Source organism: Rhinatrema bivittatum, chromosome 6, assembly GCF_901001135.1.
Source record: "Rhinatrema bivittatum chromosome 6, aRhiBiv1.1, whole genome shotgun sequence".
NCBI lineage: Eukaryota > Metazoa > Chordata > Amphibia > Gymnophiona > Rhinatrematidae > Rhinatrema > Rhinatrema bivittatum.
In genome coordinates, this window is record NC_042620.1 from 303702977 (window position 1) to 303724402 (window position 21426).

Below are 21426 nucleotides of genomic sequence, written 5' to 3' on the forward strand. Positions count from 1 at the left end.
ACCCGCCGTCGCCGCCCGCTGCTGCCACTGGACGCCACCATTTTTTTCTTTCTGACGCTGGCTCAGACCGACGTGCTCGCCCGCACATGCGCGGTAGAGCTGGTCTCTACTGCGCATTTGCGGCACGTCGGTCAAGCTTCGTTTATCTAGTAAGATGTGGCAGTGCTGGGGCAGGGGGGTAGCTTAGTGAATGAGCCCATAAGCAGTAGCACGACAGCTAATGTATTTGTTTGTGCACGCGTGTTGGAGACAATGGCTGAAAGTATGGTGGTATAATTACTTGGCAACTGGTTCAAAAGTAGATTGGATGGCAAAAAAAAAATTTAAAACCAGATCAGGAATCCAGGATATATGAGAGACACAACCAAACATGGGGAGCCGACTGACTGATTGAATGAATGGAAGTGGGACTCCAGCTCAGTTTGCTCACCTCAGGTTTAGGATGTGCTCTATGAAAAACATGAAATTTATGTTGGGGATTTTTTTCATCTCATTTCTGCCAGGTTCCAGGTCATCCGGTGTTACCTTCTCAATTAGAGAGATTTTTTTAAGCCAGAATAGTAATTTAAGGGAGGAGTCAAATATCAAAGGGAGCATCCCTGCAATGTTTGGCCCCTCCCCAACAAACTACTGTGGCTGTATTGCGGCACAATTTTTTTTTTTTTTTTATTATGGCACAAAAGCACGACAAAAAAAATCGTGCTGTGGTCCTTCCCTTTGAGCAATGGGGACCCACATTGGTTGAGGCTGCCCACATCGAGAAAAATAAAAACGAGACTAAATGCGCGATGGCCTGCTCCCCACCCCATAAATGCAAAAAAAAAAAAAAAAATGGCCCTTTTTGCATAGGATCTCCCCAGTCCATCTCTACCCCCTCCAAAAATAATTAAATTAAGGTGTCAAGGGTCTAGGATCCCCCCCCAACCCAACCAAGAAAAAAATCCTACCTGGTGGTCTGGGGGGGGGGGGGTGTACCCCACCCTTACCCCGTAACCCTCCAGTATTACCATTGATAGTCAGATGACAGCCCAAGGTACCTTTAGCAACGTGATCAATCAACACCAATTTTCAATATAGTGCCGAAGAGGACTTGCCCCATTCCATGATAGGGTAAGGTCTGGGAACCAGACCTAGGTCACTTGGGGGATTAGGGGTGGGAGTTCACCTGCCCCTTCCAGACCACCAGGGCACATCTTTTTTGGGGGTGGAGAACCCAAGACACCAGGGATTTAATTATATTTGGGTGGAGGAATGGGCTGGGAGGAAGGTCATATGCCAAAGGGACCATTTGGTGAGGGGGTGAGGAAGGGAGCAGGCCATTGCCGCATTTGACCTCCAGTTTCCTTTTCTTTCAGGGGGGGGGGCAGTGCCACCTCAGCAGCCAGTGGGAGGGGGAGGTGGGGCGGGCTGGGGTCACCATTGATCTCCAGGGTGATTTTTTCTTATTTGAAAGCAGCCCATTTTTTGGGTTGCTGGCCTTTTAATTTTTCCGCAGGAGCATCAGGGACTCACATTAGTGCCCCAAAGCTCTCTTGGGAAAATACCTACAGCTCCCTCAAATGTAATAAAATAACAGTGCTGACTTTTTTTTTTCTTTTTTATTAAGTCAGTCACTTTATTTTATTTTCATAAATTTGGCTATGCATAAGCTGCTTTGTATAAACCACAATTTAAACCCTCCAATCAATTTTCTAAAGCAAGTATATAATCTTTTTCCTAGGTTCCAATAATGGATAACCCAATTTAACCAATTTACATATGAGTGTGTGAAGAAAAAATATGAAAAAAGAATTTGTGGAAAAGAGAGGAACGTTTCATATATCGTTATCATAAATCCCCAAGAGGGGTAATATGATTAAAATTATAATCATGAACGGACCTCCCCCATCCGATATTTTGAAAAAGATATAACACCAAGTGTGAAATTTCTAATGTTTTCTTATGGAATCTTCATTATTAATGACGGTGAACCTAATCATTCCTTCAATGATACAACAAGTATAAATGTCCCGGTAAAATTTTGGAGGTAAGGTCTCCAGAATTGAACACAATTATCCAAGTGAGGCCTCAACAAAGACCAGTAGAAGAGCATTATCACCTCCTTTTTCTTGCTCATTATTCCTCTTCCTTTGCAGCTCATCATCCCTCTGGCTTTTGCCACCACATTATTTCATTGCCTTCGGATTGCCAGACACTATCACCCCAAGGTCGCTCTCTCCCACCCCCATCTCATACAGTTCTTTTGGATTACCCCACCACAAATGCATGACTGCACATCTTGGCATTGAATCCCAGATGCCAAACCTTCGATCACTCTTCAAGCTTTCTTAAATCACTTTTCATTTTCACTGCTCCTTCACACATGTCCACTCTATTGCAGAACTTAGTGTCATCCGCAAAAAAGAGAAACTTTTCCTTCTACCCCCTCTGCAATGTCACTCACGAAGGTATTGAACATAATCCGTCCGAAAACTGATCCCTGAGGCACTCCACGTAACACTGTTCTCTCTTCAAAATAAGTTCCATTTACCATTACACATTGTCTCAGATCAGTCAACCAATTTGTAATCCAATCCACCAATTTTCACCCACTTCCAGGCTTCTCATTTTATTCATGAGCCTCCTATACAGAACTGTATTAAAAGCTTTGCTGAAATCCAAGTAGATCACATTGTGTGCTCTTTTTTGATCTAATTTTCTAGTCACCTAATAAAAAAAAAATCTATCATATTCATTTGACAGGGCATTCCTCTGGTGAAACCATGCTGCCTTGGGTACAGCAACCCACCAGGATTGTAGATAGTTCACTATCCTTTTCGTCACCAAAGTATCCTTTAATTTTCCCACCATTGAGGTAAGGCTAACCAGCCTGTAGTTTTAAGCTTCCTCTCTGCTGTCACCTTTGTGAAGCAGGACCACTACCCACTCCTCTTCAATCTTGTGGCTCCACTCCTATTTTCAAAAACTACTGAACAGGTCTTGCTGTGGCCACAACAGCACATTTGAGTTCCCTTAGTATCCTGGGATATACCTTATCCAACCCCATAGGACCTTGTCCATTTTCAATTTTCCTAGTTATTTCCATATATTCTCTTCTGTAAATGAGGTTAAATCTACCCCACTCTTACCCATGCTCTTGTCAACCAGGATCGGTCCTGCTCCAGAATCTTCTTTAATGAACACCAAACTGAACTTTTCATTTAATATTTCTACTTTTTCCTCATCTTTTTCCACACATTGCTCCTTGTCTCCCTTCAGTTCTACAATATCACCTCTGGCCTTCCTCCTTTGTTTCATATATCTGCAAAATGTTTTGTTACCTCACTTTACCTCTTTGGAAATCCTTTCTTCCTCTTGACCTTTTACTTTCCTGCTTTATTTCCTTATTTTCTTCAGCTTCACAAGATATCCCTCCGTGTTCCTCTTTTTGGGAATCTTTGTACCTCTTGAACGCTCTTCTTTTGCTTTATTTTTTTTTTTTTAGGTACAGCCTTTGAGAACCTGATCAGTTTCTTTATAACTCCTTTTAAGTTGGCCCACTATTGTTCCACCATCTATCTTTTCCCAGTCTTCTAGCTCCTCCTCAAGGTGCGTCTCTATTTTACCAGTCCATCTATTTGAAATCCAAAACTTGGATGTTTCTGTGACTTCTCTCCAGTGAACCATAATAATATAAGGAAATGAGAGCACAGAAGTGATGATCCTTATTCATATAGGTATAATAATGGTATAAAGAGAATTAACAAGTAGTGAGGATTCAGGAGTAAAACTGAAAAAAAAAATGCATGTGACCAACAAAAATATTCACATCTTTTATTCCAATAAAGTATTAAAATATTTTTTTTCTTCTTTTAGGACAAAAGAAAACATTAAAACAGAATGGGGCGGATTTTAAGAGCCCTGCTCGCGTAAATCCGCCCGGATTTACGCGAGCAGGGCCCTGCGAGCCGGTAAGCCTATTTTACATAGGCCTACCGGCGCGCGCAGACCCCGGGACTCGCGTACGTCCCGGGGTTTTCGGAGGGGGGCGTGTCGGGGGCGTGTCGGGGGGGCGGGGCCCGGTCGTCGCGGCGTTTCGGGGGATGTCGGGAGTGTTTCGGGGGCGGGTACGGAGGCGTGGCTACGGCCTGGGGCGGTCCGGGGGCGTGGTCGCGCCCTCCGTACCCGCCCCCAGGTCGCGGCCCGGCGCGCAGGAGGCCCGCTGGCGCGCGGGGATTTACGTCTCCCTCCGGGAGGCGTAAATCCCCCGACAAAGGTAAGGGGGGGTTTAGACAGGGCCGGGCGGGTGGGTTAGGTAGGGGAAGGGAGGGGAAGGTGAGGGGAGGGCAGCGCGCGCCGGCTATACAAAATCAATAGCCTTGCGCGCGCCGATCCAGGATTTTAGTGGATACGCGCGGCTCCGCGCGTATCTACTAAAATCCAGCGTACTTTTGCTTGAGTCTGATGCGCAAGCAAAAGTAGGCTGATCGCGCTTCTTTTAAAATCTACCCCAATGGGAAGTAAGAGAGCTGTGAATCAAGAAAGTTTATATTGTTTAGAACTATACTTGATCTTAGCCAAAGGCTTCTGCTGGTAATTCTGTAGGACATTATCAGTAAAGATCAGAGGATTCAAACTCCTAAATTACAGAAGCATGACTAGGAAAGGGTAGATCCAAAGGTGGAGTGGTCCCTCTTGAGCAAGAAGACTGCATCGGCAGTCCGGGAAGTGTAGTTTGGTGCCCCAGAAGGGCGTGGACCTCAGCAACAGATCTGGAGGTGGAATGGTTCCCCTTGAGCAAGGGGACCCCAGTGGCAGTCTGGGAGGCAAAGTTGACTCCCCCAGGAGAGCATGGACCCCAGTGGTAGACCGGGAGTCGGAGTTTCCAAGAGGGCATGCGCCCCAGTGGGAGACCAGGAGGTGGAGTTGCGTCCCTAGGAGGGCGTGGACCCTGGTGGCAGTCCAGGAGGTGGAATCAGTCCTCTAGGAAGGTGTGGCCCAAGCAACAAACCAGGAGGCAGAGTCTGGACCCCCAGGAGAGTATGGACCCCAGCGTTGGCACAGATTTTCAGCAGAGCAGAAGGAGACAATTTAGATACAGTGGACCTCCCTCCCAGGCCAACAATGTCCACCAGCCCAGTTGCATCTGTTCACATAGGTGACATGGGATAAAAGGGAGAGGATAATAATAATGCTTGAGTAAGTAGGAAGGCAAAAGGTCCCTTCTATTCTATAGGGTGGTATACTCTGGAGGCCAACAACCCCAAATTTCCAAATCTCAAATGTTCTTGCTACCCTGTAGAAATGTATATAGTTGAGTAGACAGACTACTAAGCATGTGCTGCTTGACATCCTATTAGCAACGTAGTCATGTAGAAATGTATATACTTGTATAGTCTAACAAACCTATAAATATTTGTACATACTGCCAGCCTTGTTCACAATCCCATTTGTTTTCCTGGAGTGAAAGGAGGGAAATCCCACCCACTAACACCTTCTTCCCCAGATGGAGGCACCAGACGCCAGGAACATGAGGACCAATAAAGTCTGCCTTCGCGGGGCTCCTGCCAGGTCGGTCCCAGACCCAGAAATGCCCTGTGAAGTAAGCAGTCAAGGGGGGCATAACAAACTAAAGAAAACTGGTACTAAACTAGCACTGCTGGTCTACTTATTATTAAATACTTGGAAGAGCTTCCAGTTTATTCTATGTATGTCACTACTTTAACTACAGATGAAACTGATGAATAAGGAATAGTGAATAAAGGGCACAACCTATGGCATTAGATCTAGAATGGTCATTTTGGACCAGACCAGAAATAGAAGTATCTGTTTTAGTCAAGGTTTCTGAAAAATCTAAAGCAAATAGAAATTGATGATAATTCCTAAACAGGCTTCACTCTACTGCTTCTGAAGTGTTAGCCACAACCCCATTACTATGCACTACTAGTGTTAAGGCACTTTCCTGACATACATATAGAAAAACAAGCACCATGCTGCAGTGTTCAATTTGCACTTCTGATTGCATGCAATATCAGTATCTTCATTTATGGACAGAACATGTTATAAGAAGAAAAACTGAAATGGCAGTTTTCTTTAAAAGCAAGTATAGATGCCACAGTTGGTAACCTTAAGATACAATAGGGTCAGTATTTGAGAAGGTAACAATAGCATTCTTTCCAGTGTCCGAACTGAACACAGTTTGATGAATGTACTGGTAAATCGATCTGTGTACCTACTCACAAAAGCAATTGAGAAAGGCCAGGAAACATCCTACTCTGCCTTTCTTCTTTTCCTGGATGCTATGGGATATTCAATAATAACTTATTTATAAAGAACATTTTGCTGAAAAAATCATGTAGTAAGAGGAAATGCAGGATCCAGAAGGGACTCTTTCTGTTTTCAGCTCTCAGAAATGCTTTGATCAGAAGAACAAAAGTTAGTTTTAGGTAAAACATTGATTGTTTTGGATCAAAAACAAGTCACAAAACCTTGCCAATCACCATAATCGCGTCTGAAAACTCGAAGCTTCCCACTGGATGAATTGTCATTTTTCTGACACGTTTCACTTTCAGTTAAGATAGAACAAATAACTTCTAAAAACAACAAAGAATATTTTTAAAGATTCATTTATGTAGGAGACCCTTTTATCAGCCTTGGATGCCTCATTCCCCTATTAAGTCATATTTCTAGGACATTTTTCTAATTTATTTAGTATTCTTTTTAATCTCTATATTACATATTTACCATTTTTTGGTCTGTAATTAATCCAGAAGTATGTATTACTGATCAATAAATTCTGTCAAACAACTAGTAGTTATTAATTAGCCATAATGTTCCTTCAGGCTAGCAAATAATACTTAAAGGGCCTAATTCACCCAAAAACCTTGGCTTCTGGAGAACAAACAGTGGGAATATTCTGAACAGCAATATCTGGGAAATATTCTGTATTAAAAAATAAAGAAAAGAAGATGAAAGTGAATGAGTCACAATAAATGCAGGACTATCTAAAATCACCAGTTCATCCAAACATAAACACACTTTTTCAGGTAATCTTCAAACTTGCTCCAAGCTAGTATAAGTTTAAGCACAAAGGGTTGCCATATCCAAAAAACTATCACTATGCCTCAGAGGAGCCTGTGGGAGACCAAGTGGAGTTTCCCTGGCTAGAGACAGAAATCCACACTGACTCCAGCCTGTCTGGTATAAATAAAACTTTATTAAGTAAACACAGTATTTCCTACCTTATCAGTAGTCATTTAAACATGCAGGGTCTGCAGACTGCCTTGCTTCAGTCAGTGCACCTTCACTCCCTTCTGGTTTGGACAGAATGCTTTACAGGAACTGCCTTCCTCCTGGAGGCATAGGGCCCTCCTGAACACAGCTGGGCCTGCACTCTTATCCCAGCCCCAGCTGGGTCCCGCCTTCTGGACTCTTCCTTGCCCAGCCCATAGAGCATTCTCCCTCTATGGAATTAAGGTGGATCAGGCTTCTAAGCCTGTCCTGCATATACAAATATGGGGGGGAGGGGGTCACTTTGTCAAAGGGCCATTTGAATATCTTTTAAACTTTTAACATAGTGAAAACAATTGAACCCAAGAAAGAATAAACCCTCTTTTTAAATATATGGTAAGAGAAATCCCAAGGCTTTAACAATCTTCTCCTGTTTTTAAACACTGACGTTTTCCATTCACAAGTTGCTTCCAAAAGGATTGTATTGCTTTTCCAGCCAGATAATGTGGAACCTATCCAGTTGCCCAGTATGTAATATGTCTCTCCTGTTTTGCTGGTTATGAATTACTGAAGACATGTTTCTGTGGTATGAGAAAGAAAAGCCTATCTTCCTGCCATTCCTGTTTTCGGTTGCTCTGCATAGTGCAGTTCTGAGTTACTAAGGCATGTATCCAAAGAGGGGTAGATGGAAACTGAAGATTCACAGTAATAAAAAGCAGACATGCATGATTTCTAATAGGATTGCTCTTTCTTGATATGCAGTGCTAATTAAAAGGCAATGAAAAAAAAACAACATATGGAAAAGGGATGAGATATTTTGGGGACAATTTTCAAATGATTTTGCCCAGGTAACTATATACTTCCTTGGGTAAAATTATTCACTGAACATTGCTTTCCCCATCTTTGGGTAAAAATGCCCAGGCTACTTTTAATCCACATCACAAAGGGAGCAGAATGGGGGCAGTGAGGGAACAGAGCCAATAGACAACATGAGGGGATTATAGTTAGAAATCCCTGTACGTTCTTTGCGGCATCAACTTTGTCCTTGCTGTAAAGAAGGTGCGAGTATCAGCTGGCCACAATTTTTCCAAAGGAACCTACCGCCCTGGTCTGCAAGAAATGCATCCATTTTGAAAACTGACCCTTTTTTATTAACTTTTATTTTTATTCTCTATACAGGTGAGAATTCTGTCATTCCTATATGTCATTATCTTTAACGTCATTCTGTTATGGCAGTTTTTCTATTAGGAATGATTCATTTATAATTTCCTTCTACACTTCCTTTCTCTTCCATGCTTCCTAAGTGATATGCTTGGATGCTTTTCAGGTCATATAAATGAGAATGTGTAATTACTAAACTGTGAGCAAATGTTTGCTGCTTCTTGCTCTGAATTTAAACTGATATCATGGCAGGAGCTTCTTGAATGCCCAGTTCCAGATGTTACAGGCCTAGGGAGAGTGACTCTGCAAAATGGGAAAGGGATAATGAAAAATGTGCATATTTAAAAAATGCTAATGATTTCTTACATGATTCATACCAGGGGCAGGTCTAAAAACCCATCTATAGAAGGGCTTTTATTTGGTTTTCTCAAGTCACTCAGGGCCTCTGAGTTGAATCCATCTTTAAGAATAGGATGTGATTTTTATTCTCATCTATTTCTGATAGAAGTGTTTTTACATATTGAATCGGGTTCACATCCTATAATCACAATGGAATGTATGTACATTTTCAAAAAGGCATTTGCCCACTCACATGGCTGGAAGGCCAAGTATTGGGGGGCGATGGCAAAAGTATCTTCAGTCCTAATTAGGATGGGAGAGGAGTCACCTTTGGTCCTGAATAGGACCCCTTGTGGGGAGAGTCAAGAAAGTACCAAGGCCCAGAAGGAGAGCAAATGGCCTGTATGAAGAAGAAGAAACAATAATACATAGACAACTGGAGGGGAGAAGAGGAGAGAGAGAGAGTGTGATGGGGGAAAGGGTTTGGAGGTGCAAGAATTTTGGGGGGAGAGTGAGGGATGGGGAGGGGAGAGAAACAGTGAGGGGAGAGGAGAGACAGAAAAGGAGAGCTGAAAGTAGAGAATGAGGGAGGGCTGTTCCTGGGTGGGGGTAGAGGAAGTGTAGCGTGCATGAGGAGAGTGAGAGAGCTCTGCTTGGGGGGGGGGAAGGTGTGGTAGTCCACACCTCCCTACCCCTAACCCTGCAGGGTTAGGGGTAGGGAGGTGTGGACTACCAGATGAGAAATGCATACATTATGTACTGTTGCTGACCTCCTCCCCCGATATTAGTGAGTCAACCAAACTATTATATTGGTAAAAATGGGGCAGATTTTCAAAGGGTTACGTGCGTAAGATACGCGCGTAACCCCCAAAAAGCTGCCCCAAGCTGCCCCTGCGCGCGCCGGGCCTATCTTGAATAGGCTCGGCGGCGCGCGCAAGCCCCTGGACGCGCATATGTCCCGGGGCTTGAAAAAAGGGGAGGAACGTGGGCAGTCCAGGGGCGGGGCAGGGGCATGGCCTGAGCCTCCAGGCACAACGGCCATTTGCCACTGTGCCCGGGATCACGGGCCGGCCATCGGCCGGCAGGCATAACTTCTTCAACAAAGGTAAAGGGGGGGGTTCTAGGTAGGGCTGGGGGGTGGGTTAGGTAGGGGAAGGTGCGGGGGGTGGTGGTGGTGGAAGGAAAGTTCTCTCGGAGGGAACGGAGGCAGGCTGTGCGGCTCGGCGCGCGCGCAAGTTGCACAATTGTGCACCCCCTTGCGCACGCCGACCCCGGATTTTATAGCTTGCGTGCAGCTGCGCGCACATGTTATAAAATCGGGCGTAGATTTGATCACGCCGGGCTGCACGAACAAATCTGTGCTCGCCCGCATATTTTAAAATCTGCCCCAATGTGTTTAGCCATGTAAATATAGTCTGGTTATTGTACCCCCCGACCCCCACATATCTCTGCATGGGGGTACAGTCAGAGAAGGGAAATTATGCAGAGATTCCATTTTGAAATCTCCCCGTGCAGTTCTCAGTATGTATTTTGTGCCTGCTTCAATGCAAGTGCAAAGTATGCAGGTACTTTGTATTCATGGTTCACACACCAATGGGAAATTAAGAGAAATTCTGAGAGGAGTACTACAGGTACTGAATACTCAGTGGGGAGGCTCATTATTACCCTCACCATAACTTAATAAGCACTGCTGAGTAGTAGTCAGGAAAAAAAATGTAAAAAAAGATCAGCATACTACATAATTATAAACATTTGTTCTGTATTTATTCCATTCATCATATGTCCGCAGGTATCGGAAAGTAAACATGCACTATATGGCAGCAAGACTCAATATGCACGGAGCTTGCCTTAATAGCAGCATGAAGAATGCAAAAAGGAAGTTTACAGATTTAGATAACATTGGATTCTGCTCAGTCAGGCAGCTAAACTTTCTGTATCCCTTCTCCTCATACTTTTTATTGCCAGTTATGTCAAATGATATATGTATGTTACTGAGTTTAGAAGCCTCCTGTTATGCAGTTCTGGTGAAGTTAATCCCCACCTGCAGCCCAAGCATATTAATTACCCCCCAATCGTCCCTTTAATCAGGACTTGCTCCCTGTTATCACTTTCTCCTCTCCCCAAAAAAGCTCCAGCAGATTAAAATGGCTGTTGGGATTCTTCAGACTACTAATTTCTAATGCATGAGAAGTGGGATGGTTCCCTACTATTCATTTATCAGACTTTCACTGTATTTCTACATATGACTCCTTTTAATGACCTTAATATGTGTCCTTAGAACAGATATATTACTCACATAGATATTCATTCATCCTTTTCAAGAGACTGGAGTTTGAACATGGCACAGGTAATTTTAAAACAGGTGAATTTTCAAAGGAGTTACTCGCATAAATGTAATATACTGTCATAGCAATTTTCAAAAGCCACTTATGCAAGTAAATTCTATTGACAATTCGGTATATATTGTAGCAATTTTCAAAAGTCCACTTACATGGGTAAAGTGCATTTACATGTGTAAAACCCATTTTTAAATGCATAAATACTTTTGAAAATTAGGCCCTATTGTCCAAATTTTTAAAACCCAGCACGTGCCAATACCAGGAGATAAGCATGTGGCTGGGCCGCGCGCACCGAGCACATTTTCAGAATGGCCCGGCCACACGCATATCTTCTGGTATGCATGGAAGAGCTAGTTACTGAAAAAGGATGGGCCGGCCAGGACACGTGGAACTTACTTATGCTTGGGAGAGCAGATAAGTTCTGCCGTAAAAAAAAAAAATAGATTAGTTGGGGGTAGGGGTCGGGTGGAGAAGGAAAAAGGAGGAGAGTAGCTAGGGGTTTAGAGAAGTTCCCTCCCTGTCTGCTCCTTTATTGGAGTGGATTGGGAGGGAACTGGGGAAAGGCCTAGTTGCGTCGGCGAGCATTTATAATCCCCCCCACCTTGCATGCTATATGTGCACTGAAATAAAATTGGGCACCCACGTGCGTGCGGTTAGTAGATTTTATAACATGAGCAGGCCAACGCGCATGTTATAAAATCGGGGTGTCCATGTGCGCGCGCCGGGAATCGTGCACCGCTTTTAAAATTTACCACTGTGCGTAAATTCACTTTGAAAAGTCTCAGGTGAATGGTGCAGTGAGCACATACATTACCTCACATAAAGTCAAAACGTTTGCGTATTTGTCACAACTCCTCATCTCGTGACACTGCTGCTCAGTATGCGTAAAAGGATGCAGAAAACCACTTCTGTGCATTATTTTACAAGCACTGACCTCAATTAATTTTTAAAATGACACTTTCACACATAGAACAAGGTTTTATACATTTAAGTCATCTTGAAAATCAAGCTTGGTATGTACATCAACCATAGCTACAACGAAAACCACTGAAGTCAATATTGAAAACCTTAGGGGTAGATTTTCAAATAGCGCGATTTGGCGTACTTTTGTTGGCGCATCAGGCGCAAACAAAAGTACGCAGGATTTTAGTAGATACGCGCGTAGCCGCTAAAATCCGGGATCGGCGCGCGCAAGGCTATCGATTCCGTATAGCCGGCGCGCGCCGAGCCGCGCAGCCTACCTCCGTTCCCTCCGAGGCCGCTCCGAAATCGGAGCGGCCTCGGAGGGAACTTTCTTTTGCCCTCCCCTCACCTTCCCCTCCCTTCCTCTACCTAACCCACCCGCCCGGCCCTGTCTAAACCCCCCCTTACCTTTGTTGGGGGATTTACGCCTCCCGGAGGGAGACGTAAATCCCCGCGCGCCAGCGGGCCACTAGCGCGCCGGGACGCGACCACGCCCCCGGACCGCCCCGGGCCATAACCACGCCCCCGGGCCCGCCCCCGAAACACTCCCGACACGCCCCGAAAACGCCACGCGGATCGGGCCCGCCCCCGACACGCCCCCCTCTGAAAACCCCGGGACTTACGCGAGTCCCGGGGCTCTGCGCGCGCCGGTAGGCCTATGTAAAATAGGCGCACCGGCACGCAGGGCCCTGCTCGCCTAAATCCGCCCGGATTTAGGCGGATTTAGGCGAGCAGGGCTCTTAAAATCCACCCCTCAGTGTACAACTTTTTGAATCACCTGCTCAAAAACCTAGCATTTCATATTTCCTCCTGCTAAACACCATTTTCTTTGCTAAATTTGTTATGCACACAAATTGTATCCAGATTAAAAAGGGGCATCAATGAAGATATTCTGGGGGAGGAACTACACTTTAGACAGTGAGTGCACATATTGCATATTCTCTGCTTAAAGTTATACGCACAAGTTTGTTTGGACAAATCACGAGGCACATATTCCGCTGCTGCATGGCTCAGCTATTTAGTCGGATAAACTTCTCTGGCTAAGTATTTAGCGATCTTAAAGTTAGCCGGATACATTTTGTCCGGTTAAAACAGGTGCACGGGCCAACCAGAGTTAGGTGGATAAGTTATCCGGCGATCTCTGAATATTGGAGTTAGCCGGATAACTTATCTGGCTAACTCAGCTTCTCTGTTATGCCCCTGGAAGACCCCCGACTTGTCCGGCCATATTTTAGCCAAATGAAAAGTTATCTAGCTAGAATTTAATCATATTTGCACACAATTATTAATTTAGCATAATAACATTTGAGTTACCCAGTAAAAAGCTTCTGAATATGGACCTCCACGTGCCTACATTTTAGTAGATGAAGTTAAACCCTCAACTTTATCTGAGTATTATCAGTGGGAGACTTGGTGCTGAATATCCAGGAAAACATACACACATAACATTCCCCAGATATTTTTACTGTTTGCCGTCTCTCTGAATACTGACCTCAATTGCTCTACATTCAAAGAAAAACAATTTCATACATTTATGCCTATTATATTACCTGCCACTTGTGGGACTCATAGACGCAAGCGAATTTGGGAGCTCCTCATTGAATTTCCCTTTGAAAATTTGAAGGCCATCTGCACTGCAGGAAGTTCAGTATCCATGGACTCCACATGTAGGGATTTCACAATGAAATCCCCGTCCACTGTCTGCCAACTTCACCCTTCCCCACCCCAGGCCTTTGCAGTGGGAGGCAATCGTCAGCCCTCGATTTTACCTAGGTAACTGTTTAGTTAGCTGGGGAAAATTGTTTGAAAAGAGCTTAAAACATGGATTTTCAGCCAAACGTTCAAGAATGGTATTGGTTAATATCACATAACGTAACTAACTAATACACAACCTGTCTCGGATATGCAATCTCACTCCTAAAACTGTTACTTAGATCGTTTTATGTTAGTTTTGTTTTCGAAAATCTATTTGATCATGACCCAAGTCTGATCATCCCTCATACATAGTTTAAACACAGATATACCCTATCTAACAAAGTTTTGATGTCAAATGTACTATTCAGTTTATTGGTTAATCTACTGTTAATTGTACGATGTTGTTGTATTTGTAAACCGGAGTGAAGGCAACTAGTTATACTTCGGTATAAAAAACTCTTTAAAAATAAATAAATAAATTACCCTCCCCTTGAACAAAACATGAAACAGGTGAGGGCAGCAGATGCACAGATCAACAGCTGAGTCAAACTGGAAGAAAACTAGCAAACAATATTAAGCATTATTGCTCCATGGCATGAACGAGCTCCCATTCTTACTCACCAAGAAAAGGCTCCGGAAGGTGCTGAGATCACCAAAAAAATCTTCGATGCTGACAATGTTGGGGTCAAAGGCGAAATATTCACCCAGATGCTCGTACAGCTTTCTCATGTTGTTGTGCATATTGGACAGCTTTTCGTACTGCTCACGGGCAGCCTTAGCAAAGCTGTGAGTTTCAGTTAAGGAAGACCTCCAACGGTTAAGAAAACTTCAAGAAAATATAAATACCTGATCCAAATCTGAGTTAACTCATTCTCTCCAAATTTTATTTCTGCTAACATACCACCCCATTGTGTGCTGAAGTCCGTGACACCACTAAGTCATGCTGTTAGAAACAATACTGTTAGGTTTCCATACAAATAAAATGCACTATCATACACATTCACTATATGTTTATTTCTATATTACTAAAGATTCAACTCAAATTTTGTGCTAACGCAACACTTATATTAAAATGTAAGACTTGTAGAGCAGATTTTTACCCAAATACAGTAGCATTAACATTACAGTGTATATTCCTTATTATTGATTTTGTATTGTACTTATTTTACTGTACACTGGAAACTTTTTTAGAAAATTGATATAGTAATAGAAACATTGCAATTGCATCAAAACCTTTCCCCCCATAATCTAGAAACCACAGTACAATGACCAAGCATAAAATGTAAACAATTAGCAGTATAATTGGCAGATTAATTCCTCTATCTTCCTTCCAAGAGATCTGTGGGAGGGCAATCGTTAAGTAATATTTATATAATTTCTGACCTAAGTATTATCCTGTCTGCTAGTATTCTCCTCCCCCCCCCCCCCCCAATCCCGGACAAGCTACGCAAAGCCATCCTTTAATCTTACATGTTACGTGTGCCGTCCGTGGCAGACCCGCGGCACGGCCCCCTCACCTTTTACAAGGACTTCAAGCTTCTGATTCTTTCTGGCTAGTGGCGGTGGGCCAGCAGCTCCAACCTCGGGCCTCCCCCGGTGCCTCCAGCTCCACCATAGTCCCCAACATTTCAGGTCAAGATACCATTGCTCGTAGGGCCTGTGTGGCCCGCGGTGCCACTACCCACGCTGCGCCCCTAGGGACACGCACATCACTGATCCTTATGAAGGGCCCGCGGTGGAAACCTGGCCGCAGCCCCGCATGATGACGTCAAACTCTTCAGTGTATTTAAGCTCAGGCCTCGCTCCATGGCGTTGCCTTTGCAACAGGTCTCCTCGCTACTTGAGTACTCGTTGCTGCTAGAGAATCTCTCTACTCTTCATTCCCAATCCTCGTTGTTCCTGTTCTCCTCGTTCCTGCCCTGCCTATGTTTCGGATTGATTGTACGGACTTCGACTTTGCTTCGCCTGACTATGCTACAGCCTATCTCCAGACCCAGACCTCTACTATGCCTGACTATGCTATTGACTTCTCCATGATTAGACCATTGCTTTGAATGACCTACGCTATTGACTTCTCCGTGATATCTCTGCATCACTTGCCACAATCCTCGCATTGTCGCGGGCCCTGATCCAAGCCTGTCATTGATGCTTCTCCTAGCCTACTCACTGGACGTGCACTTTAGGATTTGGCCTACCTTTGATCGAACGCCCCCGGTCAGCCGCTGTTCCTTTGGCGCCTGAGTTCAAGTACCTCACTGAGTTCAGAGTAGGACCACGAAATCCATCGCCTGCTGTCTCTAAGCTGAACCTTCCTTTGCTATCTAACCACGAGGCCCACCTAAGTCCTGCCGGCCCCAGCACCCAAAGGCTCAACCCGTGGGGAATGAGGGCTGGTATAGGTGAAGATCCAGCAGCCTCTGCCTATCAGCCCACTCTACCAACAAAGGTCCTCGTCTACGGGTTGCATCAATCCCACCTCGGCCCAAGGCTCCACCTCCGACGCAACATTTTGTTAGTCACTCTTCCTTATGATATGTTAGATTTATGGTAAAATAAGGTGTATATGCCTCTGTTTGCAGTTTGATAATAATCATACAGCCTAGCACAGTCTGGTTTAGCCCAGTTGTTTTAGCCTACATTATCTGCCAACAAATAGAAACCAGATCTGCACTGAATTTGTGGTGAGTTCATACCAGCTTACTTATTGTTTCCGTTCACTATCTCATACACACAAGCTGTTAACTCTATTTATAAGTAAATACTTTCCAAAATTAAAAATTAAAGATGAAAGTATATGAGGAAAATACTTTCTAAATAAGTAGCATTTCTGGAAATATAGAACATCATTAAATATATCTGAAATCAAAGTACATGAATATTTCAAGAAATTAATACATTTTCCTTCATGAAATCCCTGGCTTTGTAGGGATATGCTGAATTTTAAAACATCATATGCTCTTAACATTTCAGATATTAAAAAAAAATACTAGCTTGGATCAGCTTGCTGCCTACGCCCATCAAGTTATTGGTCCCTCAGACACACTTCTCTTAGGAAGCTCAGGCTGACTGCTGTCACCTAGCAATGTAAAGACATATGTATACTACAGAAAAAGAAATGAAACAGCACTGAGTGATGAAGAACAGAAGAAAGTGAAGGCTTTAAGAACCTCACATGATTCCAGAGATCCAAGATGGCATTGTAACTCTTCAGCATGTGGCAGTCTTCTGTTTTCCTAAGTTTTCTTCTGCTGGCAGATACCTCATATTGGCCGTAAGAGAAGGGCTAAAGAAAGGGTTTTCTCTGCAGCCCCTCCTGTTCCCCCTCCATATGGTCCGATGGATGCCCACATAGTGCGGGGGCTATCATTACCGGAGGATGAATCACTGGGAAACAGGCAAGAAAAGGAGTCACTTGCTCTTTCCTCTGATTCACTCTCCACTTTCTCCCTGGTTGATTGGACTCCCCTGTTGAACATAGCAATGGCCTTGACCCCTGGATGTGAAGTGTCGCAGGCTGATGATGCTGGTGCGAATCCTTCCCCTGCAGGGATCGGAGATTTGATCACGGCTGCAGTGGCTCCCAGCTCGGTAATCTCTGGAGGCAAAGGGGATATTTCTGCCATTAGCAGTTTCAGGTCAGATGAAGAAGATGGCAATTGCACTCCTCAACCTGCTATGGACGCTCTAACACCTTCGATGAGATTTTCCCTGGTAAAACCTACCCGGTTTACACTGGAGGCTATATGGGAGGCCATTGAAGGTTTGTGATTATCGATTACAGCTCAGCTTAAATGTTTGGTGATTAAATATGCAGCTATGGAGGCTCGGGTCTCTATGTTGGAATCCTCTAAATCTAGTTCTGATACTTGTTTTGAATTTACTAAACGAGAAGTTGAGTCAAAGCTTTGCAACAGTCCACTATTAAAGACAATCAGTTGTTATTATACAAGACAGAAAATCTGGAAAACACCATAGGAGGAAAAAATTTGAGATTTATTAACTTTCCTAAAAGTCCTGGGATAACACCAGTGAAAAAATCATTTTTAGAGATATTAAAGATTCTGGAACAAGCTCTTTTTCCTATTTCTAAGGTGTATTATCCACCTCCATTTACAAGGGAAATTGGTAACATGGTCCAACAGCCCGCTACGTCATCAGTGGGTTTGGACAATTTGTCTCCTCTGTTAGAAATGTCTGATAGTGAGGGGGTTCTTCTTGCAACTCTGATTGTTTCCTTTCTTTTAGGACCTGACAGAGATTGGATCTTACGTCAATTCTTCAGACATCGTTCTGAGGTCTTCCTAAATTGTAAGGTTAGAATCTTCCCAGATGTGGCTAAACAGACACAGAAAAAGAAGCAACATTTTCTAATTATGAGACCCGGAGTCTTGCAACTGGGAGCACTTTTCCTTTTAAAATTTCCCTGTAAATGTTGTGTCAAATATAAGGGTGTCTTCTTTGTATTTTTCAGCCTGTACAGTTATCTCTTTTCTTATCTGATAAGATACTGTTAGAAGAACTTTCTCTCTGCTCTGTAATCACCTAAATGCTATTAGATAGGCAGAACTGATTCTGTTATGTTTATTATATTTATCCATGTGGATGATGCATATTCTTGATTATATTTTCCTAGAATTATGTCTAGATCCCCATATTGTGGACTTGGATTGAATTTGACAGTGTTTTATTTACTTTGTGGTAAATGAGTTTTCTTGTTTTTTTTTCTCTGTTTATTGTCAAATCTGTCTTCTTAACAAGAAGATTCTTGTTTTATGTATATGTAAAATGGCATTAATAAAAATGAAAAAAAAAAAATCGAACCTCACATGATTCCATGGTACAGTCTTTTGCAAGAGAAGTCTTAGACTTGTTGTGCGGCAAGCTCTGACTCTCCAGCACTAGACACCATAAACTCCTGGTGCACTGGAATTATGGGCACCAAAGATTTCCACCCCACTTCTGGGGAAGAGAAGAGAATAACCAGTTGAAATTATATGCTGGCCCTCATTCCTGCCCAGGAAGAAAAAGTTTATTTTCAAGGTCTACTCAGGGAAGCCCCAGGGAGAAGTGTTGCCAAGGGTCACTAGGTGGGCAGTGAGCCTTCACCAGAAATCTATCCCATTGATACACTGGAAACCATACATTTGGGCTGACGAAGATATCCAACCCACTTCCATAGAGGTTAGGTGGATAACCAGGCATTCGCAAAGCACAGTGTAGTAGAGGAATATGGAAGGCTCAACAGGACTGATCTGAGTGTGTACCCAAGCAGTGTGCTTCATTTGTTTTTTTTTTGTTTTTATTTTCCAGACAAAAGAACTCATCAACCAGAGATGCAGGGTAGCACTGCTGCTGGAGACCATGATCCTTTGGGAGAAGGCCTTGGGTCTTAAATGTCTCTCTGGCTGAAAAGAAAGAGATGGCAGGGGATCCAAGGCAGCATGGCTGCTGGAGACTGTGATCCTCTGGACAGAGGAGAGGGAGCAAAAGTTCATTGGGTTGTGGCAGGTGCAAACCCTGGGAAACAAAAGAGCTTTGGTTCTTTTAAAACAGAACACCCCTAATTATTTGTGACCCACATTCATCTTTTCCAAGGGGATGAAATCTTTAGAAAAGTCTCTGTGATAAAGAATACAGGAATAATATGGCGTGAATTTTCAAAGGAGCTATATGCATAAGATTAGCATATACCCATGTAAGTAGCCTGTACTCATGTACATGCTATTTTCTAAACATCAAAAGTACGCATGTATTTTCAATTTTGCTTGCACATTTACAGTGCAAAAAAAGAGCTGTCTGGGGCAATCCAGGGCAGGGCAAGAGGTACATGCATGTTGCTATTTAGAAAAGATTTATGCAAATACATTAGGCATCTTATTTGCACAACTTTTACACTTGCTAATTAGCACAATTGATATCAGACTCATCTGTTGTCTGCTGTTTGGATGGGAGGTCTGGGTGAACTGTGGGAAGTTCAGGTGAAGAGATGGGAGGTTCTCAATGACCTGAAGAGGGAATGGATAAACTTGTGGAGGTATCAGCAAACTGCTGATTTAAATTTCGTGCAAATGTTTTAACTTATACCAACATTTGCATATAAATCAGTGTTTACAAAATAGATAGCAGAGCTACGTGCTTTCACTGCATTGCAAGTATTTGTGCATAACCAAATGTGTGTATATTGATGGTTAGACACATGTGATTTTATAATCTGCATCTACCTAATATATGCAGGTTATAAATACTATAATAGATCATCATACGGTCATATATGCACGCATAATGGAGCCATGCCTAGTTTTTCAAAAGTTATCCTCTTAAAGCCTAACTTTCAAACCCATTCTTGGCATTGGATTTGCATAGATTTATCCTAGTATTTTATAAACCGTGCAGTGGGTTGCTGCACAGTTTATAAAATACAGCATAGTTCTGTTCTGAAAATATGCACTTCAAAATGCACGAATATTTGCAATGCAATGAAAGGTCTTACTTACTCTACCTATTTTATAAACATATATTTTATGCAAGAAAAAAATAATATGTACATGTATAAACCCTGATTTATATGCGGAGACAGGTGGTTTATAAAGTATGCACATATACCATTTTGAAAATACTTGTGCACGTACTTGAAATCAATTTGCCAATAACTCTGCTAGTTCAGCCAGTCCATCTCCAGTTCACGAGATTTTATAGCACCTGACCTTGAACTCTGCCCAGTATGTTCAGATCTCACACCCGGAAACTGCAGATAAGTCCGGGTTCATTTGTCCCAGTTAATTAGGTGTAAAATTGTACGAAGTTGGTTAATGTGTACATGTATATTTCTTATGAAATAGTAACTTTCACATGTACTTCTTAACTCCACCCTGGAATGCCTCTAGACTGCCCTTTTTTGCGCCAGTAAAGTGTGTGCATGAATGAAAATAAACGCATACTTTCAATGTTTATAAAATAGCATGGGCATGAATGCAGGCTAGTTACCAGCACACATATGCTATTTTCACGCATGGAACCCCCTTTGAAAATGTACTCATGATTGCGATGGGATATTGCCTTGAGATTCCACGGTTAACAGCTCATAAACCAGATATCATTTAGGAAAATGCTTAGCATATTTGACTTCATATGCTGCCAGCTTCAATATTTTAACATTTTATCTAAACTATTGATAGGCCAATGATTGTATTGAACTGAAAAAGGCACGGCTAAAAATAATAAATGTTTAGAATTTATTTACTGGTCTTATCAATAAAAAGTCACTGTGCTGCCTACACTTCCTATTTATTAAATATAACATGATAATGAGGAAATATTTTCATTCTTTATGCTTGAGAGTTGGATTCCCTCCCTCCTCCCTCCAAATGCACTTGGCTCCTTTTCTCCATTTAACATTTGGTGTTTAAAGAATACATTCCATTCTCATTTAAAATAACGTACATCCGATATGCTCATATTCTATTCTACTACTTCAGAATCCTCTGTGAAATTCCATCACAGGATCTTGCATTTCAAACCTTTTGCTAACTATGCTTTTTATACATACGCCAGCTAAAAAGGCTTTATTAAAGTAATAAACTGGCATTCCTATAAAAGAGTCCTGCTACTGGGGTTTCAAGCAGTGATCATAAACAATATTTACTTTTGCAGGGTCTCCCTTCGTTGTCCTTTCATCTGTGGCTCATCTTCTCTGCCAACAGTTCTGTTTCCTAATCATAAA

At 42.9% G+C, this 21426-nt stretch overlaps 1 protein-coding gene across 1 annotated transcript in view; it reads right to left on the reverse strand.

Annotated features, from left to right (window-relative positions):
• DIAPH2 (diaphanous related formin 2) overlaps positions 1 to 21426 on the reverse strand; it is a 2404298-nt gene that overhangs the window by 591555 nt on the left and 1791317 nt on the right. The window contains exon 25 of the mRNA XM_029607438.1: positions 14328 to 14492. Coding sequence (XP_029463298.1) covers positions 14328 to 14492 — 165 coding nt within the window. The remainder of the gene's footprint in view (positions 1 to 14327; positions 14493 to 21426) is intronic.